Consider the following 22,593-nt stretch of genomic DNA (forward strand, 5'->3'; position numbering starts at 1 on the left):
ACCCGTGCCCCCCGGCTCGGTCCTCACCTAGCCCACTCACCCAGGCAGCAGGCATGCCGCCGCCGCAGCACTAGGAGCAAGGACGCTGCACGACGCCGCCACCCACTGCCGGTGCGCGCCGCCGCCCACCTCCACAGCGCGTTGTCGCCGCCGTCTGAGGGCCTCCATTTGCATTTCGCTCACGGGCCTCCAATTCCTGGAGACGGCCCTGCATGCGCTGTTCTCATGTCCGAGCCGAGCTGCACCTTTAGCTCGTTGAAATAATGAGCCGAGCCGAGCCAGCTCATTAACTTAATGAGCCAGCTCGAGCTGAGTCGAGCCGAGCCAAGCCGGCTCGATATCCACCCCTAATGTAGCCGGCTCCAAATACGCATCCAATGTTTGACGAGCCACGTCACGCCGCCAGCGCACGTGGGCCCCACCTTAGGACATTTGCTACCTACTCCATCGCCCTTGGTAACCGAATCTCGGTCGTATGGTTTGCAGAGTCCTCTCTCCCCTCTCGTGAGAGCACGCACGACATTCTCAAGCCTCGCCGAGTCGCTCCGGCCCTCCGGGCATGCACGCCTGACGTGGCGACGGCGCGCCTCCTTGACGAGTCCTCTTCTTTTTTTTTTCCATCACGGGGACAGTTGTATGGCGAGCCGCCGTATTGATGGAGGAGACGCGCGTCCCCATCTATCCGCGGGACGGGACGGACCGCCGCTCCTCGTCGCTCTCCTCCCCGTAGCTGCCTCTGCCTGAACTCCCTCGTCGCTACCCGTCTGAGTCGTAGCACCACCACAACCCCAAGGCAGGCCACGGAGTTCTATATAAACGCGCGCGCCAAAAGCCCAGCTCATCACACCACACGTCGCCCCGGCCGCCGCCACACGAAGCAGGCACGCACGGCAATGGCGGTGCAGGGCGAGGAGGAGACGGCGGCGAAGCAGGCGGCGCCGGGCGGCGGCGGCAGGACGGCGAGGGGCCACCCGCTGCTGCGCGGGTGGCGGCGCGAGAGGTACACGCACGGCATGCACCCGGCGCAGATGGAGGCGCTCCGCGCCATGTGCGGCGCGCTCATCCCCTCGCTGCCCGCGGACGGCGGCCACGGCCGCGGGGACCCGCCCGGCGGCAAGGACCTCGAGCGCTTCTACCGCGCCTCCGCCGCCGACTCCACCATCCCCGACGAGGTGACCACCGATCCACCCCCACGATCAATCATCAATGATCGAACTCGCCCCCGCACCCGATAGTCGCACATAGGACTTCTTGTCGTCTCATCTCGTATTGGTTCCAATCTTCTTGGTCAAAAAAGAAAAAAAAATCCTCCTGGTCCAATCGCCTCAATTTTTTTTATTTGCTTTGTGTCTATGGTGCCTCGTCAGATTAATCATACCCTTTGACTGAGAAACATAAACATCAGGCCGATGTCTGAGCGTTAGGTGAGGTGAATTCACCGGCGTCGTGCGTCAGGCCCTGCCGTTCTCTGCATGCGCCGGTCGGTGCTCTGGATTCGTGCCGGCCTCTGCCTCTCGGGGCACTGCTCGCGCGCGCCTTCACGTCGCCGGGGAGTGTCGCCCCTGAGATTGGCAAGAGCTTCCGTCCGGTCCGGTGCACGGGAAAGGAGCGGTGCACCGGACCTGAGTGGTCCTGTCATGGCGCCAGCGACTATTCTGGCATCGACGTTACACCTCTCAGCACTTTTTACCTGGAACTCTATGTCATGTCTGGCCCGGAAAAAGGAAGGTCCACGAAAATTTCTACAAAGTTTTTGAATGGAATTCCACGGGATTTGAAAAGGGGAACAGTTTGAATTCTGCAGGATATAACGTGTCGTTTTTTTTTTTGCTCTGCTCTGTGTTCCCATCCAACACCAGGTTGCGGAGCTGATGGTGACGCGGTGCATCCGGGAGGCGGTGGCGCTGGCGTGGGTGGTGCTGTGGGTGCTGAGCACGCGAGTGGGCACGCTGCTGCTGTGCGGCCGCCTGTGCGTCGCCGGCGGCTTCCCCTACGTCCGCAGGTTCGCCGACATGCCGCCGGAGCGGCGGGAGGCGGCGCTGCAGCGGTGGAACCGGGTGCGCTGGCTCTTCCCGCTCCGGATCGCCTTCGCCATCGTCAAGATCCTCTGCCACTACGTCTTCTACACCATGGTACGCCTCGCCCGGAAACCAGCACGGCCCTGCCTCTGACGGTCTCCGTCCGTTCATTGCTTGCACAGCTGAACCTTCTCCTCTCTGACGTGCCTTGCTGACCACAATAAATTGGCCCTCCCCCCTTCAGGCATTGTTTGGCAGCTTGGTTGATCAAAACGATAGAGATTTAGGTTTATGGAACTTCGATTAGTAATGACCAAATACAGTAGCAAGGTGCTAGATAGGTAATTCAATAGTGTAGCATGACAAAACCGTCAGACTTTTCTAAATTCTGAATGAATACATCCACAAAGCGATAATGCCCCAGCCACCCTGGCAACGCTGAATTATTCGTTTTTAGTATGATCGGCAACTTGGTATAGCCAAGAACATGAGGATCAGGGAGAATATAGTGCCAACACGGCAATAAGTGTCACTGCAGAGATCTGAAACAGTGCTTAGCCTTGCCATACTTACTGTCTGTTCAGACTTTAAAGGTTGGATCTTGGAATTAATAGGGCAGCTCTGCGAGACCTGCGAGAGGCCCCGTCTCTGACCTCCCTGCAGGCTCCGGGCACCCAGTGGGTAGAATTCGCATAACTTTCCTGCAGTTCTGGATGCAACAGCTGTTTGATTTGCTAAAGCGATCCTTCCACACCTATGCCTGAAACTGAAGTCTCCCTTGCTGTTGCTTTCTGAAGCTAGGAAACCTATCTTGCTAACCGAAATCCATGAGCATCGTTGATCTTTTTTTCCTGGGTAGTTAATTATCGTTGAAGTTCCATTCATTGTTGGGTCGTAGTTAGACACATGACCGTCGGCATTTAATATCCAGAAAACCAAACTATAAAATCGTGCTCTGACCACTCAATTCAGTTCTGAAAGATGAAAATGACTGTGCTTACCTGAATGCAACTTGTCCGCAGCAATAGTCGATTCTACCTAGCATCAGCCCATTTAGTAAGCATCTTGTCAGAGATGGTAACATAGTCCTAGTAATAAGGTGTCCCGGTCCAGGAGAAGCGTCCACAAGAATATCAGGTGCTTGCGCCTAACCAGATCGATAGTTCCATACCACGTATTAACATAAATCCAGCACTGATGCGGTCGAGTTGCTTGAGCATCCCCAGCAGCATTTCAATAAATATCTGCCAATAAAGTAGTATTGGGACGTCCCAATATCTTTTATAGATTATTGGGAAAATAATTTTATGGATCTCATCTCAATATAACTAATATATTGGGAGAGCATAAATTTTCCCTTTATTTGTGAGGAGTTAGGTGAAATATTGGGGTAACTCAATAATTATTGGGAAAATGAAGAGATTTTAGAAAACTGTTGGAGTATATTTCATTCAGAATAATGATTCTTTATTACGGAAAGAGGGACTGCGGGAGATATTGGCATGTCAACATCCACAAGCATGCCGCAAATCCATCCCCTTGTAGCAACAATTTCATCAAAAAAAAAAAGAACCGCGGCCTTACTTCACCTGGCAAAACATCAATGCAGTATAATTTGTGTCAAGAATATATGTCTAAATCATAATCATAAACTTTCATCTCCAAGATCTTAAGCACATACTATCTCAATCCAAAATATTGTGTTCTTCAGCTCCTCTTAACATGCAGGTGAACGAGAACTCTGAGAACCCGCACTGGAAAGCAATTGGGTACAGCGTGCAAGAGCCACGGGACGATCAGGCGGAGGCGGCGCCGTCGCCATCCCGGCCTCTCGACGCCGGCGTCGTGGAGACCAGGCTGCTGAACGACAACGCGCTGCTCAGGTCGCTCGTGGGCAGGGGCCTCACGGTGAAGCCGGCCGCGTCGGACGCGAACCACCACGTCGTGCAATGCGACGCCGTCATCGTCGGGTCAGGCTGCGGCGGCGGCGTGGCAGCGGCCGTGCTCGCGTCCGCGGGGTACAAGGTGGTGGTCGTCGAGAAGGGCGACTACTTCACCGCCGCGGACTACAGCTCGATCGAGGGCCCGTCCATGGAGCGCCTCTTCGAGCGGGGCGGCATCTTCTGCACCTCCAATATGACCACGATGATCTTCACGGGCGCCACGGTCGGCGGCGGCTCGGCGGTGAACTGGTCCGCCAGTATCCGCACGCCGAGGGAGGTGACGCAGGAGTGGGCGCGCGAGCACGGGCTCCCGGTGTTCGCGAGCCCCGGGTACGTGCAGGCCATGGACGCGGTGTGCGACCGGCTCTCGGTGACCGACGCGTGCCGCGAGGAAGGGTTCCAGAACAAGGTTGTCCGCCGCGGTTGCGAGGCGCTCGGGCTGCGCGCCGACGCCGTGCCGCGCAACTCGTCGGAGGGACACTTCTGCGGGAGCTGCAACTTCGGCTGCCCCACCGGCGACAAGCGCGGCACGGACACGACGTGGCTCGTGGACGCCGTCGCGCGCGGCGCGGTCATCCTGACCGGCTGCAAGGCCGAGCATTTCGTGTTCGAGAAAAACAGCGGCCGGCCGCGGGGCAAGAAGTGCGTGGGCCTGGTGGCGACGTGCGCGAGCGACGGCGTCACCAAGAATCTGCGCATCGAGGCCAAGGTCTCGATCGCGGCGTGCGGGGCGCTGATGACGCCGCCGCTGCTGCGCAACAGCGGGCTCAAGAACCGGCACATCGGCCGCAACCTCCACCTCCACCCGGTGTCCATGGCGTGGGGCTACTTCCCGGAGAGCAGGCAGGACCCTCAGCCAGGGGCGGGCCCAAAGGGTATTCATGGGTATGCATTGAATACCCATTGTTTTTGCTAATCACTGGTATTCAAAGTTATAATTAGCTATAAATGTTAAAAATAGATGTATAATGGTAGATATTGCCAATTTTGAATACCCATTGTTCAGTTGCTGGGCCCGCCACTGCCCTCAGCTCGCCGGCAAGTGCTACGAGGGCGGCATCATCACCAGCATGCACCGCGTCACGGAGCGCACCATCATCGAGACGCCGGCGCTGGGTCCCGGCGCCTTCGCCGCCATGGTCCCCTGGGAGTCCGGCCGCGACATGAAGGAGCGGATGCGCCGGTACTCCCGCACCGCGCACGCGTTCGCGCTGGTCCGCGACCGCGGCGCCGGGTTCGTGGACGGCGAGGGCCTCGTGCGCTTCACCCCGAGCCGCGAGGACGTGGACGAGCTCCGCAACGGCCTCCGCCGCGCGCTGCGCATCCTGGTGGCCGCGGGCGCCGCCGAAGTCGGCACCCACCGCAGCGACGGGCAAAGGCTGCGGTGCAAGGGCCTCCGCGACGAGGACCTGGAGGCGTTCCTGGACGAGGTGACCGTCGACAAGGGGCCCATGCACTCGCGGGCCGACAAGTGGGCGCTCCACTGCTCGGCGCACCAGATGGGCAGCTGCCGGATGGGGTCCAGCCCCCGGGACGGCGCCGTGGACGGCCGCGGCGAGAGCTGGGAGGCGGAGGGGCTGTACGTGTGCGACGGCAGCCTGCTGCCCACGGCGGTGGGCGTGAACCCCATGATCACCATCCAGTCCACCGCGTACTGCCTCTCCAAGGGCATCGCCGAGACCCTGGCGCAGGGCGAGAAACAGTAGCCGGCCTGCGTCAATGCGCGTGTGGACTGTGGAGCATAGATGCGTGCGCATGCTAATCGAGTGTGCAGACTATACTACTCTCCATTTGTGCAAATGGTTCACGACTGGTGGTTGGCTTACACAGCCTAAAATTTAAGATGAGCCGGATACAAAAGATTATATCCTAATAAAAACGCATGGTTATAAAACATTTGTACTGGATTATATTATGTAATTCGTGACACAATGAACTAGAATATTTAGAAAAAGGAAAAATGCAACTCCTTTGCTTATTGCTGACGCAATATAATCAAATTAAGATCTACTCTAATAATAATTCATTAGTTTCGCTGCATTCTCTTGGAATCCTTGCACGCCTGAATTTAGCTGCAGTCGAGCTGTACATGCCGGAGCTACATTGATGTATAGGTATTCCTGAGAAATTGAGAATACCGAACTTTTGTGGGGAAAAAAACCAAATACACACATATGAAGTATACATGTGTGTAGATGCTATGTTGGGCCAAATTCTCTCTGTTCCCTGAGGTACGGCTCAACTCAGCCCAACTCGTCCCTCCTCTTACGCGAGCGGTCGAGCCACGAGGCCGAGGAGCCGAGGGTCGGGCGCCACCGCCGCCGGCAGAGAATCGGCACCGGCGCCACGGCCACGGTGATTTGTACTATTATCTAGTAGTTGATTTCCAGTAGAGATTTGCATAATGAAGAGCAAATCAGTTGATTGGAGTAGCCAATTCTGAAGTCCTAGCTCGGCAACTTTGAAATCCCATTCTTCCGCATACCCGGCCCACCGCGTACCGTTGGCTGCCGCCGGCAGTTGGTCGTTGGGGTCCAATCTGATGAAATATCCCGACCCGATACTTTCAAGAAGCCTATGGAAAAGTACAGTAAGAAGAAACATGCATGTGCTTTCAATGGTAATACGTACGTGGTGCACATCCCCAAGCTAATGGTGCGCCGCGTAAGCTTCTAGCTTAACCAAAAACACGCGTCCATGTCCTTGATGCCCGTCGGTGCCGCGCACGGTTTAAATGAGACACATCGTCCCAACGATCTCCCTGGCTCTCAGCAACAAGATCAGTGGCTGGCGCTCCAACTCCATATATATTGCCGCGAAGAGGAAGAGAGCACAGGAACTCCGCCGTCGCGGTTCAAGATCTCCGGCTATGGCGATGCAGGAAAACAAGGCGGTGGCGGCGAGGAGGGGAAGCCTGCTGCTGCGCGGGGTGGCAAGGTGAGAGGTATGCAGACGGGCTGTGCCTACCGCAGATGGAAGCGCTCAGGCCAGTGGTAGGCCTGCCACTAGGGCCACCCGAGGCTCAAGTCGTGGCCCATTAACATCCACTACTGTAGTTATTTTAGATCCACAATCATACAGCCCAATCCATAAATAGAAAAAGCATACAGCCTAATCTATAATTTTAACCGTAGTCTTCATTGATTATTGCATACCTGCCCGTTAAGGGGCTCCGCCACCTCCACGCCATGGGGACGACATGCCTAATGGTGGCGGCAAGGGTGACTCCCAATGCTATTCTACGAGTGACCGGACCGAAGCCAAGACACGGTCGACCCCCAACATAGCAGGTCCTGTGCCCACATGACTGCCCCCATCCTCTTTTTTTTTTCTAGCAGCTTCCTCCCGTGAGATCCTTCATTTCCCCTTCCGTTCAGTCTCCTTCCTCTTCCTCTCTCTTTCTTTTTTTTCTCTGGATCTGACTCGGTAGCTCAGCAGACCGGCGGTGCGGTGCGGCAGCCCGGCTGCGGGGGAGGCGCGGCGCGGCGCGGTGGCCCGACGACGGGGAGGCGCAACGGCCCGGCGACGGGGAGGTCCGCCGGCTTCCCCACCAGGGGCGAGCGGCGAGGCAACGGGCTTCCTCGGAGCGAAGCTCCGCGTGCGGCGGGGTAGCCTGCACCTTGGGCTCTCGCCGGTTGCGGCGGGGTCGTCCCCCGGGTGTTCGCCTCCGGAGGCGGCGGCGGCGGCGAGCCCCCCGGGTAGCCCCGAGGTTCTGGCGTTGTTTTTCTTTTTTTTGGATCCCCAAATTTTTTTATTTTTGAATGCAAAAGTTTTTTCCCAATTTTTTTTTCAATTTTTCTTAAAACATTCTCTTCTGAATATTTGTTTATTAAAATATTTTTTGTTTCTCTCCAAAATATTTTTTTATTTAATAAAAATCTCTGAAAAACTTTTTACCGAAGCTTTTTCTGTTTTGGATGCAAAAAAATTTTACCCTAGCTTTTTTGTTTCCTAAACTTTGAATTTTAATATATTTTTATTCTATCTCTCCAAATGTTTATTGAAATTTTTTCTGCCCCTTCAAATTCCCTTGAAACATTTTATGTCTCTCGAAAATTTTCTTGAATTTTTTTCTAAACTTTTTTCATCACAAAACGACAAAAAACTTACTAAAAAATAAAACTTCTAAATTAGCTAGGCCCAAGGGCGACGTCGAGCACATCTACCGTGCATCCGCCGCTGATGAGGTGAGAGCTCGGTAATAGTTTATTAATTCCACAATCATGGTAATGAACTAGAGCACACATGTGGTCTCCCAAGCTGGTAATTCAATATTTCCTTATGCAAGATCAATTTTTTTATGAAAAAATGTTAGTGGATCGAAATGTTGTCCGCAACCTCCATTTTTATGCTAGTGAGGGAATAATATTTTAATATAAATAGTTTCACCTAATAAAAATAAATAGCTTAATAATATTTTTCAGTTAATTCCTTTTCTTCTGATAATAAATACCTCCTCCGCTCTAAAAATGTAAGTGGTTTTAGTTTTTGTATAATCATTGTATTTGCTATTTACCTTGATATAAAGTATGCCTATATACATAGCAAAATACATGTATAGTTATCTATATTTTGAAATGAAGGGAGTAAAGGCTTATAGAAGTTTATTGGATGGATTTGTGGTGGATTTGGGATTGGAGATGGAGAGGAATAGGAACCATGAACAACTTGGAGATGGAGAGGAACAGGAACCATGAACAACTATGAATGGAGAAATTTTGGATCGATACTTTTTTTTTCGATCCTTCTCTGGTTGTACCTATTTAGTCTAGACACTTTATATTTTAGTACCTATAGAATATCTAATTTACAAATATGCACCAACACTCCCCCTCAAGATGGGGCGAAGATATCATACAGACCCATCTTGCTAAAAAAACAAAAATATCTTTTCAGACAATCCTTTGTCAACACATCAGCCACCTAATTGGATGGTTTTACATAGGGTAGACAAATTACTCTCCATCCAACTTCTCTTTAATAAAGTGACGATCGATCTCAATATGCTTTGTTTTGTCATGATGAACTGGGTTATTGGCTATATCAATAGCCGCTTTGTTGTCACAGTATAGTATCAAGGGCTCATGTTTAAACAATCTCAATTCAATTAGAAGAATTTTCAGCCACAACAGCTCACATACACCATGAGCTATAGCACGAAACTCTGCCTCAGCAGTAGACCGTGCTACAACACTTTGCTTTTTTACTTCTCCATGCAACTAAATTACCTCCAACGAAGGTACAATACCCAGAAGTTGACCTCCTATCATCCAAAGAACCAGCCCAATCTGCATCAATATAACATTCAACCTGCATATTTCCTTGTTTAGTATATAAAAGACCCTTTCTTGGGCTGCTCTTAAGGTATCTCAAGATGCGATAGACAACATCCATATGAGATGTACTGGGATCATGCATAAACTGACTCACCACACTTACTGCAAATGCAATATCAGGCCGAGTGTGAGAAAGATATATGAGTCTTCCAACCAGTCTCTGATAATGTTCTTTATCTACTGAAGTACCAACATCTTTTCTTAAACAATGATTTTGCTCAATAGGTGTGGCCGCAGGACGCATCCCCGTCTCCTTTAATAAATCAAGAACATATTTTCTTTGAGATAAAAACACCCTCTTTGGACCACGAGAGATTTCAATTCCAAGAAAATATTTCAACTGCCCTAAATCTTTTACTTCAAACTCTTGAGCAAGATATTTCTTCAAATCAACAATCTCAACAATATCATCCCCAGTAATCACAATATCATCTACATACACCATTAGAACTGCTACCTTACCTGCAGCTTGTTTAAAGAATAGTGTATGATCAGCATTACTTTGGATATAGCCTCTTTTGAGCATCATTGCCTAAAGCGATCAAACCAAGCTCTAGGGGATTGTTTCAACCCATATAGAGATTGATGTAAACGAAGTACTTTCCCATTTGTTTGATTTGTTTCAAAACCGGGTAGTATATGCATATATACTTCCTCGTAAAGATCACCATGAAGGAAAGTATTTTTAACATCCATCTGATATATATTCTAGTCCAAATTGACAGCACAAGATATAAGAGTTCTTACTGAATTCATCTTAGCAACGGGTGCAAAAGTCTCATCATAGTCAATCCCATAAGTTTGGGTAAATCCTTTTGCCACCAGACGGGCTTTATACCTCTCAACCTTCCCTTCATGTGTATGTTTAATGGTGAAAACCCACTTGCATCCAACAGGTTGCTTACCTTGCGGTAGATCCACAAGCTCCCAAGTTCTATTCTTCTCCAAAGCTCTCATCTCTTCAAGCATTGCCTCCTTCCACTTAGGGTCCTCTTTAGCTAATTTCCAGCCGTTGGGTATTGATACAGAATCAAGAGATGCAAAGAAACTCTGGAAGGATGGGTTACAAAATTCATAAGAGATAAAATTGGAAATGTCATGTTTGTAGTCTTTAAGATATGCTGGAATATTGAAAGATCTAGTTGGCTTTCTTATGGCTATAGGTTGATCATTTTCAGGAGTAGGCTGGGTAGACAGTTGATTATCTCCTTGCCCAAGAGTGCTAGATGGAGCATTAGGACTAAGAGAGTGTGAGTCTATACCTGGGACCTCGTGCATAAGGGACTCTGTATCTTGAGAAGGCAAAGTACTCTGTATATCTTCATGGCCAGGATTATTACTCCCACTCTCATTCAGCGGTGGAGCCAGGATTTGATCATTGGGGGGCAAGCAGTGATTGGGGGGGGCAACAGTCTTGCCGCAGGGTGCCGCTGAAGTAAGTTCCACCTTTGATAATGGTGCTATAATGGTGCTACGGGAGCATTAGGGGGGATGGGGCAGGCCCCTGCCCGCCCCCTGTCTCCGCCCCTGCTCTCATTAGCATGACTATGAACTGAATTATCCCCATAGTAGAAACCAACTGAAGGAGGAACAAGAACAGAGCCCATGTGATTACCTCCACTATTACTCTCCCCCTCTTGTTGTCCTTTAGGTGGAGAAAGAGTAATTCCAGTGTCATTGGTCGGCTCATAATAAGGTCTATTTTCACGAAATGTCACATCCATACTCACAAAGAAACGATGTTCAGATGCACACCAACAACAATATCCTTTTTGAGTAGGAGAGTACCCAACAAACACACATTTAACAGCACGAGGGTCAAATTTTTTAACATCATTTCTATAGTCATGAACAAAGCAAATACATCCAAAGACTTTTGGGGCAACAATAAAGTCATTTGAATTTAGAAGTAGCTCGGCAGGAGATTTATTGTCTAGAATTCGAAGAGGCATGTGGTTAATTAAATATGTAGCAGTCTTCACTGGCTCTCCCCAAAGGAACTTAGGAACATTCATTGAAAACATAAGAGAGCGAGCGACCTCAAGTAAATGCCTATTTTTCCATTCGGCAACACCATTCTATTCAGGAGTGTTAACACAGGTAGTTTGATGTTCAATACCTTTTGAGATAAGGAAATTTCAAACCCCTAGTGAACATACTCTGTGCCATTGTCCGAGCGTAATACCGTAACAGTGTTGCCAAACTTATTTTTAATGAGAGCACATAGATCTTTAAAAACTGTAAAGACATCACTTTTGTGTTTCAATAAATAAAGCCAAGTATACAGACTAAAGCCATCGATAAAAGTCACAAACCATCTATGACCAGAAATAGAGTGCACTTCACATGGTCCCCAAACATCAGAGTAAATCACATCAAACATTTTGTTACTTCTTAGACCCAAACTAGGATAGGGAATTCTTGTATGTTTGGCAAACTCACATGCATCACATATAAGAGATTCCCTAGGACAAGCATTAAAAAGAGAAGGATAACTACGAGACATAGCAGCAAAAGAGGGGTGCCCAAGCCTCTTGAAATGGAGACATCTTGGATGCAAAAGCTACTTCATCACTTCCTTCGTCAAGATAATAGAGTCCATTATGCACGGTCCCAGTCCCAAGAATTCTCCCTGTCCCTAGCTCCTGAAAAACACAATGAGAAGGATCAAACCAACCTCTATAATTAAGAGATTTTGTGGTAGAGCTAACAGATAATAAGTTAATAGGAAAATTAGGAATGTGCAAGACTGGTGACAAGGATAGGGTTTTGGTGCACCGGATAAATCCACATCCTGTTATAGGAACCATGGATCCATCTGCTACACACACCTTATCCTTACATGAACAAGGGGTATAGGAAGTGAAAAGGTTGGATGCTCATGTCATGTGGTTAGTGGCTCCAGAATCAATAACCCAGGATTTATTTGTATATGCTTGTACGTGTTTTATACCTTGGGAAGTAGCATGGAAGCTGGAGCTAGTAGAGGATCCTTCAGTGGAAGAGGAGCCTTCAGAGAGCTTGAGCTTAGAGTTATATTTCTCAAGAGCTTGATCATCTACCACTGGAAGCTTTCTTTCAGGTGTTTATAATTAGCTCGATTCCAGTTAGCACTTCGAACTCCCCCTGGTTGAGATTTCCCCCCCTTTCTTCCATCCAGGTGGAAGACCATGCAGCTTAAAACACTTTTCTATAGTATGGCCCTTATCACCACAATGATCACAAGTCACCTTGCTAGATGGAAAGCCATGTAGTTTAAAGCACCTCTCTATGATGTGCCCTTTATCACCACAATAATCACAAATCACCTTTTTTTTTTCTTCTTGATCCCCTCGGGGAATAGATGTGCGGCTCTTCTTCAAAGACAAGGCAGCACTAGCAACAACTGCTTTATATTCATCCCTTTGGGATGTGACAATATGGTTTCCTCTTCTATAATGCTAGAAATCGTCTCATCAAGAGTGGTCATTCTGACTTAGAGAAGATAAGCTGCCGACGGAGGTCAAATTCTTGGTTCAACCCATCGAGAAAGAGTTTGCTCACCAGTGACAGGAACCATGTATGATGAATGGACATATCCTTTTGGTCAACAGGCTCAAACGGATGATAATAATGTAAATCTCTGTATAATCTTTTCAATTCACCAGAATACTCAATCACTGATTTTGTACCTTGCTTCAAATGCAACAACTCATGCATAATACGAGTAGCCTGCATCTTGTTAGATTTGCCAGCAAATTGATTTTGTAGAGCATTCCACACTTCTGCTACAGTAGCCATTGTTTCAATTTGTTCTCTAACTATAGGTTCCATACTTCCCAACAGCCACACAAGCACTCTATCATTGATCTGTTTAGTCTAGGAATCCATTTCACCCTTAGCACCACCTTCATCAGGGACTAATAACCTCTCATATCCATGAGAGCCCAAAATTAATCGAGCATGTTGGGACTAACTCAAATAGTTTTCTTGTCCCTGTAATTTTATGGGATTTGGCTCAAGAGCATATTTGGCAACCTCTAAAACTATCGTAGGCTCCATTATTTTGCTAAGAATTTCACATAATTTTCCAATGCTAGAATCAACCTCCTTTTCTCCACTAATTCCAGCAATGTTTTAGTATTACTCAAATCACAAAATCTCAGTTCGCATATACAGGCAGCACTGCAGGCTAGCCAAATCAAATAGCAAAACCAGATTCAGTGGCACACATCCACGGCAAAATTTGGTTAGGCAAGCCTCTATATCCTTGCTGCGGTTGCAACGACTTGTGGCACACCAGCAAGTAGCAGCAGAGGCATGTGCTGGCAGCCACTAGCACAGCAGGGGAAATCACCAGCCGCATAGCAGCCACTACGAAGCTCCTGGCCGCGTGCGCACAGCGACGAGCCGCGCGACAGAACAAGTGAGCGGATCGGCGCGACGACGGTGAGCAGATGGAGGGGCGCAGCTCGTCCGCGACGGGGACAAGCAGATGACGGCAATGATGGGCCGCCGGACGGCAGCAACGGGCCAACGGAGATAGATGCAGACGAGGCTCCAAGGCACATCGAAATCGACGGAAACAGATGGAACTTACAGGATTAACCTACTTTGATACCATATTAAAGTTTATTGGATGGACTTGTCGTGGATTTGAGATTGGAGATGGAGAAGAACAGGAACCATGAACAACTCTGAATAGGGAAATTTTGGATCAATACTTTTTTTCCTATTCTTCTCTGATTGTACCTATTTAGTCTTGACACTTTACATTTTAGTTCATACATAATAACTAATTTACAAATATACACCAGTAAAGTTAAAGTAGCCCATAATAAACTAGGCGCGCCATATCCTCCACTAGTTCTATCGCGTTCAGGCGCAAGCGCGACGGACAGCGGATCGGGCCGGGCTGCAGCAGACAGCGCGAACTAGTGGCAGAGTGCCATCATGTCATGTTTACCGGCTTCCCTAGCTCGCGGCGGCTGCGTGCGTCCCCTGATCACGGCCCGTTTGCCGGCGTCGGTCCCCAAGTCCCAACTCCCAAGCAAAGTGAAGCAGCAAGAAGCCTCCCCGGCCGGGCCCTCTCCTCGATCCACCGCTAGCTAATAGATGCTCCGGCCACGTACGTACTAACGTACACGTACGTGATGGTCGCCTGAACTGACCGAAGCAGGAGGACGCACGCACGCAGCAACGCCGGCCGGCCGCACGGCTATCTCCCAGGCCAGCAGTAAATCACCCTCACGCCGCGGCGCTGATCTCGAACCCCACTCGATCCGAGTGGACGCTGAGGCAGGCAGTACTACTACCTTCCGTCCTTCCGCCCCGCACGGCGCACCGTTAGTTGGCGGCTGCCCCCCGCCCACGCCGCCGGAGGGCCGGCAGTCCTGTGCCAGTCTGCCTGCCAGACCAACCAGTGGCCGGTTCAGTCCGACCACACATGCATGTCCCCGGCCGGCGTATAGCGGTATAGGTTTCCGAGCAGCCTACAGTATGGGAGGGGCGTGGTCGGTGTGGCAGCCATGCCTCATTGCCTGTGCTCGCTCCTCAGAGGCACGCAGACGCAGCACGTCGTCTCCGTCAGTCGTCGGCATCTACTCCGTACTACGGAGCAACCGCCGAGAAAGCGTCCCATGCCAATGGCATGCGACTCGGAATTAAGCCCGTATACGTCCCGTAGGCTTCCGTGATTATTAAGACGTCTGCCCGTACGTCGCTGCCGTGGCTTAATTGTAATTAGTGAGACGCAATCGTCCCAACAACTCTCTCTGTGTGTGTGGAAAGACCACGAGCTCTCTCTAGCTATATAGACGCGCATGCCGCGCGCGGCACACCAGACACCACACACGACTCGCACATACGTAAGCCGGCACCGCACGCGCTGCGCCGCCACAAAGCGAAGGCAGGAGCGAGAGATCAACTCGGCGCCGCTGCGCGCGCACACGGCCGCCGCTCGATCGATCACCAGTACATGGCGACGCAGGAGAAGGCGGCGGCGGGGAGGAGGGGGAGCCCGATGCTGCGGGGGCGCAAGCGCGAGGGGTACACGCACGGGCTGCGCCCGCCGCAGATGGAGGCGCTCCGGGCGCTGTGCGGCGCGATCATCCCGTCCCTGCCCGTCGAGGGGCTCCTCGACCAGCCCGGCGGCGGCGGCGCCGAGCAGGCCGGCCTCGAGCGGTTCTACCGCGCATCCGCCGCCGACGGCGCCATCCCCGACGAGGTGAGCTATCGTCATATATGCATGGTTCTTAATTCCGATCCAACGGTACGGTGAATATACTAGCTATATACTACTACTATAGTACTACTACTAGTAACTTTTGTATACGTCGGCACGACCGGCGTACACACTGACACTGTACATCATGGAAACGACATCACGGCACTACCGTCCATACGCTCTGACCGCACCTTCATGGTGCCATGGACAGCATGCAGCACATCGGCAGCACAGTAGTTCAAGTAGCACGAATACGGTGTACTTATAAAAGAGCTGTATCTGTATGAGAACCTCTCTCTCATACAATCCTCTGGAATCTTTCATGTGCAAAAGTGGGACTTCTGATACGGGAACCCTTATCCCCTCACCTCCGTTCTAAAAGAACTCGACGCTTGACTGTCCCTCGCTGTCATTCGTTTTTTTTTAACACACACACACCGCTACTGCTGCTATACTACTACTATTAAAAAAGAAAGGTAGTGTTCACTGAACTGCTTCTAACATGTCGCTATAAATGAAGGACGGGCCTTAATTCAGAACAGTAATGAATTGTTAGGTGGCCAGTGAGTCTGATGTTTGATCGATCTAGATAACAACACACCTTCGATCGATCGCTTTAGTTAAAGTTTAGATAGCTACACATGAGTAGCCAATTTCACCTTTATGAACGGTAATGATTACGGTTCGTGGCAAGTCTGATTTTCATCAGTCGGTAATTCCATGTGCACAATAAGTCAAACCTTTTTCTTCTCACACTAGATTCCAGCCAGGGCCTCAAATCTAGGCCGACGATTTTCAAGCGACATAATAAAGCTTCTTGCCGTGATTTTGACGAGGTTTATCGGTTGTGGTTGAGGTTATTAGCGGTTGAGGTTGTAGTCACGAAGAACGGTGTGCTACGTGGAAATAAAGGCCGCGTACCGGGACTACAAGTTCTTTCTGTGAAAAATGTTGCTCCCTCCTTTAATTATAATTATTTTGACTTTTTTATTCCAAGTTTGACCACTTGTTTTATTAAAAAAATTTATGCAAACATAGTTAAATTTCAATAATTTTTGAAAAACTTGTATTAATAAAACAAGCCACAACAAAAGAAGGATATTTTGCACAAATTTTTGAATAAAACGAGTGGTCAAACTTGAGGTAAAAAAGTTAAAAAAAATTATAAATTAGAACGGAGGGAGTAGTGGAGTAGTGAGCTACGTTAACTGGTGTACTTTAGCACTTATATACTCACAAGTACGAGAATATACAGGTGAGTAATGACGATGTTCCTCTAATTCACTTACTTTTGATAAAATGAAAGGTCGCGGAGATGACCACACGATGCGTATGGGAGGCTATGTTGTTGATCAGAGTTATCCTCTGGATGCTAAGCACCAATGTGGGCACATTGGCGCTATGTGGCTGGCTGTGCATCTCCGGCAGGTTCCCTTATGTCAGCAAATTCGCCGACATGCCGGTGGAGCGGCGAGAGCAAGTGCTGAAGCGGTGGAGCAAGGCTCGGTGGCTGTTCCCCCTCAAGGTCGCCTTCGCCATCATCAAGATCCTCTCCCACTACTCATTCTACACAATGGTACGTACCTTCAGCTAAAGTATAATTGTCGGTACCCTGAAGCAGGGATACCCACTCCTACTGCAGCAAGGCAGGACTCGCATAGTCATCCGCGACTACGCCATAAGGGGCGGAGCTGCCGGGCCCCACGGGTCAGGCTCCTACCTCACCGGGCCAACGGCCCCGGACCTGCTCCCAGCTCTGGGACGGGTCCGGAGACGCCACTTGTCCCTAAGGACTCCGAGCCAACGGCCGAGGGCCCGGACCCCCATAGGGGTCCGGGATCTCCCCGCGTCTGTCCGGACCTCCCGCGCGCGTAGGGCCAGCATACCACCGGGGGGTCCGGAGGCTCCCCACGTGTCCCGCAGGCGCGGGCGCAGGTGCAGGTCTTCCACTGAAAGGCTCGCCCACCCACCGCATTTAATGTGGGTAGTTGAGGCGCGCTTTGCCGCCGCGGCACGCGGGGCAGCCCTTGTCAGGCCTCACTGTAGACCGTATATTACCGAGGTACACAGTGCAACCGCCTGCGCCACAACCGCGCAGAGCCCGTCTGCCGCATTAATTGGATACGACGGCACGACACTTTTCCATCATGCCGCCTACGCGCAAGCTACACGGCCCGTTCAGCTACACTGCATGCGACACCGCAAGCTACGCCTGGCGCCGTTTCGACAAGACAGCGCCTGGATATGCTGGACGGAGGATTCCCGCGGGCAGGCAAGGAAATCCAGGAATGAGATCTTCTCCGCCTGCAACGCCATAATGTATTAACAGTATGTTATTTTATACTACATTGATTGGGCCCACCTGTCGGGGATCCAGCGGCCATGTACGCGCCTCCCTTGAGATATAAAGGGGAGGCGCTCGCTGCACAGGACAGGCTCTGGGGAGCACACACACAGACCAAAGACTCTGGGGCACAAGCTCACCCAGACTCAAGCAATACAGCACACAGTGGACGTAGGGTATTACGCTCCGACGGCCCGAACCACTCTAAACTGGCTGTGTTCATCGTGTTCTTCTAGGAGATCAAACTAGTCCTAGCTAACCCCCGAGTATTCACCCTCTGGGCTTAGACGGGTGCATTTCGCCACCCGGCTATAGTTTGCCACACCACGACAATAATCAAACTATGCATGACGGTTCATGGGAATGTTTGGAATATAGGATTGCATGAACTTGAGGAGCAAGAGTAAGTGTCTGTATACTTGCAGATTTTGTGCATGGAGACTTAACCGCCCCAACCGTATAGAGGCTATATGTTCAATATAATGGTTCAGATTGCATAGGTGTCATTAGCGGGCGATGATCACTCTAATCTCGGTACACATGGTGTGGCCAGCATGCCGTGTGTTAATTAGTCACATTAAAAGTGTGACGACAATAACGGCTGGGGACAGTGTTCTGCCACCTCCTCTTGCGTTTTGGCAACTTATTTGAGTGTCTGGACACATGGGGCGAAGAGAAAGAAAAATCCAGATATGAATCATATAGTATATACTCAAGTACTCAACTACTCATGTTTTGGCACTGGTTAAAGTAAGATGCGCTAATAGATTAATTAAACTACACCGTCAAAATATTCTTTCTTCATTGTCAAGACCGGGAGGCGACGTTGTTTGTTAAACTGCCATGATTTCCGGAGTACACTTTATTTATGCTTGGATGTGGTGTGGCCGGAACCCTTGCCGCGGGACGGTTGGAGCCTGGGAGGTACAGCCGCGCGAACTGAGGGTGTGTTTAGTTGGTGAAAAAGTTTGAATTTTGTACTGTAGCATATTTCATTGGTACTTGACAAATAATGTCTAATTATGGACTAATTACATTTAAAAATTTAGCTCGTGCTAATCAGTTAGACTGTGCAATTAATTATTTTTTCAACTACATTTAATGCTTCATACATGTGTCCGAACATTCGATGTGACGGATATTATGGAAAGTCTTTTGGAAACTAAACAGGGCCTCAATTCATTTCTGGTTTGCTGCGTGCTGATTTCCCATTTGTGTTTGGCGATAGAAATAATTTTTTAACGAGGTGTACGTCAACTAGGTATGAGGGTGCACTTTGGGGAAATGACGAACACGAGTTCATTAGTATTTGTTCGGAAGTCGTTAATAATAAGCGGTCATACGCCATGTCATAACATTCGGTGCTGTCACCCAATCGATGATAGTAGGGGACGACAGTACTACGGGTCACTGGGTCAGGACGCAACTGTTTGGGTAGTTGGACATTGTACCGTACCCACACAGTTGTAGGGCGTCAGCTCAGTGCTTGGGACAGGATCTGATCTAGCTGTATGTATTTGCAATCATATCTAGTACATACTATAGACCTTCTGTTTAGTTCCCAAAAAATTTCAAGATTCCCCGTCACATCGAATTTTTGAACACATGCATGAAGTATTAAATGCAGTTTAAAAAATAACTAATTGCACAGTTTAGCTGGAAATAATAAGATAAATCTTTTAAGCCTAATCAGTACATGTTTGGACACTAATTACCAAATAAAAACAAAAGTGCTACAGTAGCCAAACCCAAAATATTTCACGAACTAAACACGCCCATATGTATTTGCAATAAAATACCAGGGTCAATTTTGAAGTCTTATTGGGTATTATATTTGTGAAGGGTGAAAAACGCCTATTACTGTGACGGGCGAGGAATGAATATATATGTGATTGTTTAATTCATCTCTATTGAAGTAATTAAATCTCGGGATATATAATTCCTTAATATTTTGTATCTTAGCTAGCCAGCCGCCTATTCCTGACTTGTGAGCAAACAATTTGGGTGGCTATTATGCCTGGTAGTGGTAGGTCCCCCACTCTACTTTGCTATACATTCAGCCAACCATCAATTCATCATCCATCTAACCTAATAAACGCTCCGGTGTCGACTCTTTCAAGGGTTTTGTGCACAAGTGAATATTGTGGCAGATCCATGTGATTCATTCATAACCATTTTGCAAGGTTGCGACACTGGATTTAGTGATGTCACCGGCAATTTGTGGCTATCATTTTCCCCTCGTGCAGGTAAACGAGGACTCCGACAACCCTTCCTGGAAAGCAATCGGGTACAGCGTGCCAGACATCGACCGGCCGCAGCAAGGCCGGACGGAAGACGCAGCACGGTCGCCGTCGCCGCCGCGCCCACTGGACACCGGCGTCGTGGAGGCCAGATCCCTGACCGACGCGACGCTGCTCGGGTCACTCGCGGGCAAAGGACTGGAGGTGAAAGCGGACGCGTCGGGGGCGCACCACACGGTGAGGTGCGACGTCGTCATCGTCGGTTCGGGATGCGGGGGCGGCGTGGCCGCCGCCGTGCTCGCCGCGGCGGGGCACAAGGTCGTCGTCGTCGAGAAGGGGGACTACTTCACAGCCGGGGATTACAGCTCCATCGAGGGCCCCTCCATGGAGCGCCTCTACGAGAAGGGAGGCATCTTCTGCACGTCCAACGCGTCGACCATCATGTTCACGGGCGCCACGGTCGGCGGCGGCTCCGCGATCAACTGGTCGGCGAGCATCCGCACGCCGGAGTGGGTCACGCAGGAGTGGGCTGGCGAGCACGGGCTCCCCCTGTTCGGGAGGCCGGAGTACGCGCGCGCCATGGACGCGGTCTGCGCCCGGCTCGCGGTCACCGGCGGGTGCGTGGAGGAGGGGTTCCAGAACAAGGTGCTCCGCGGCGGCTGCGAGGCGCTCGGGCTGCGCGCCGACGCCGTGCCGCGCAACTCGCCGGAGGGCCATTTCTGCGGCAGCTGCCACCTCGGCTGCCCCACCGGCGAGAAGCGCGGCACCGACACGACGTGGCTCGTCGACGCGGTGGCGCGCGGCGCCGTGGTCCTGACGGGGTGCAAGGCCGAGCGCTTCATCCTCGAGAGTAGCAGCAACCCCAGCAAGAGCGGCCGGAGCAGGAAGTGCGTGGGCGTGGTGGCGACGTGCCTGGGCGATGGCATCACCAGGAAGCTGCGCATCGAGGCCAGGGTTTGCATCGCGGCGTGCGGCGCGCTCATGACGCCGCCTCTGCTCCGCAGCAGCGGGCTCAAGAACAGCCACATCGGCCGCAACCTCCACCTCCACCCGGTGTCCATGGCGTGGGGGTACTTCCCCGAGAACAAGCAGGAGCCGCGGCCGCTCACCGGCACGTGCTGCGAGGGCGGCATCATCACCACCATGCACCGCGTCACCGCCCGCACCATCGTGCAGGCGCCGGCGCTGGGGCCGGGGTGCATGGCGTCGCTGATCCCCTGGGAGTCGGGCCGCGACATGAAGGACCGGATGCGCCGGTACGCGCGCACCGCGCACGCCTTCGCGCTGGTGCGCGACCGCGGCGCGGGGACCGTCGGCGGCGAGGGCCGCGTGCGCTACTCCCCCAGCGGCGAAGACGCGGACGAGCTCCGCTGCGGCCTGCGCCGCGCGCTGCGCATCCTGGTGGCGGCCGGCGCCGCCGAGGTCGGCACCCACCGCAGCGACGGACTCCGGCTGCGGTGCGGCGGCCTCCGCGACGAGGACCTGGAGGCGTTCCTGGACGAGGTGACCGTCGCGAGCGGGCCCCTGGTCCCGGGCCCGGACAAGTGGGCGCTCCTGGCGTCGGCGCACCAGATGGGCAGCTGCCGGATGGGGTCCAGCCCCCGGGACGGCGCCGTGGACGGCCGCGGCGAGAGCTGGGAGGCCGAGGGGCTGTACGTGTGCGACGGCAGCCTGCTGCCCACGGCGGTGGGCGTGAACCCCATGATCACCATACAGTCCACCGCGTACTGCGTCTCCAAGGGCATCGCCGAGTCTCTGGCGGCGGCGCGTGTCAAGAAACCGTAGCCTGCTTGAGTCCGTGCTGGCTCGTGCTTTGTTGAGACTGTGTGCTCTGTGCTCTGTGCTCTGTGGATGTGGCATCATTCATATTTGTAATAACGCATAATAAATAGAAAAAGGAATCTTAAAAAAGGCTATTACTCTGTAGCTTGTACTCCGTATGTGTATCCGATGCTTCTTTATTTTATTTTTTTAGGACGAAACATGATGTATTTTTGATCTTTTCTATGCAACTCGTTTAAAGGTTTCGCAATTGGCATGCATGCATGCGTATGCATGGCATGGTAGCAACCTTTGTGGGTACAATGCACAGGATGGCTCGCCCCGGCCGACCGCGCCGCACGGTTGGCACGCGTACATGGCACCATACCAGTTGATCACTTGATCTGATCCCGCTGCATGCCCATGCGGCCGTGCCCATGCCACGCGCGGTTCTTGGCTATGGCTAGGCCCTTGTTTTTGTTTTTAGTTGGATCCAAAATTCCAAAATTTTACAAGATTGCTCATTATATCGAATCTTTGAACACATGTATAAAATATTAAATGTAGCTAAATAAAATAACTAATTACATAGTTTGTCTGTAATTTACGAGACGAATTTTTTAAATCTAGTTAACTCATAATAATTACTAAATACAAATAAAAATGCTACAGTATTAAAATTCTAAATTTTTTTGCAATTAAACAAGATCTAGACTGCCAACCACCGCGCCGTACTGATTTGCCTC

The 22,593-nt window shown here is 50.9% G+C and overlaps 2 protein-coding genes across 3 annotated transcripts; both read left to right on the forward strand.

Annotated features, from left to right (window-relative positions):
- Positions 1–632: 632 nt before the first annotated feature.
- Positions 633–5,927, forward strand: LOC120691256 (long-chain-alcohol oxidase FAO1-like). Of its 2 annotated transcripts, none has more exons than XM_039974289.1 (4): positions 633–1,172; positions 1,860–2,132; positions 3,747–4,846; positions 4,968–5,927. In XM_039974289.1, exons 1-4 carry the CDS (start codon positions 894–896, stop codon positions 5,665–5,667), a joined length of 2,352 nt encoding a protein of 783 aa, XP_039830223.1. In that variant the 5' UTR covers positions 633–893; the 3' UTR covers positions 5,668–5,927. The 2 variants fall into 2 exon arrangements, with proteins under 2 accessions (XP_039830223.1, XP_039830224.1); XM_039974290.1 differs by lacking the exon at positions 633–1,172 and adding an exon at positions 1,200–1,728.
- Positions 5,928–15,123: 9,196 nt separating this feature from the next.
- On the forward strand, positions 15,124–22,012 carry LOC120691513 (long-chain-alcohol oxidase FAO1-like). Its single transcript, XM_039974589.1, has 3 exons — positions 15,124–15,502; positions 16,809–17,078; positions 20,093–22,012. The coding sequence occupies exons 1-3, from the start codon at positions 15,254–15,256 to the stop codon at positions 21,869–21,871; spliced, it is 2,298 nt and encodes a 765-aa protein (XP_039830523.1). The 5' UTR covers positions 15,124–15,253; the 3' UTR covers positions 21,872–22,012.
- Positions 22,013–22,593: the final 581 nt, after the last annotated feature.

This window comes from Panicum virgatum, chromosome 9N, assembly GCF_016808335.1.
Source record: "Panicum virgatum strain AP13 chromosome 9N, P.virgatum_v5, whole genome shotgun sequence".
Taxonomy (NCBI): domain Eukaryota; kingdom Viridiplantae; phylum Streptophyta; class Magnoliopsida; order Poales; family Poaceae; genus Panicum; species Panicum virgatum.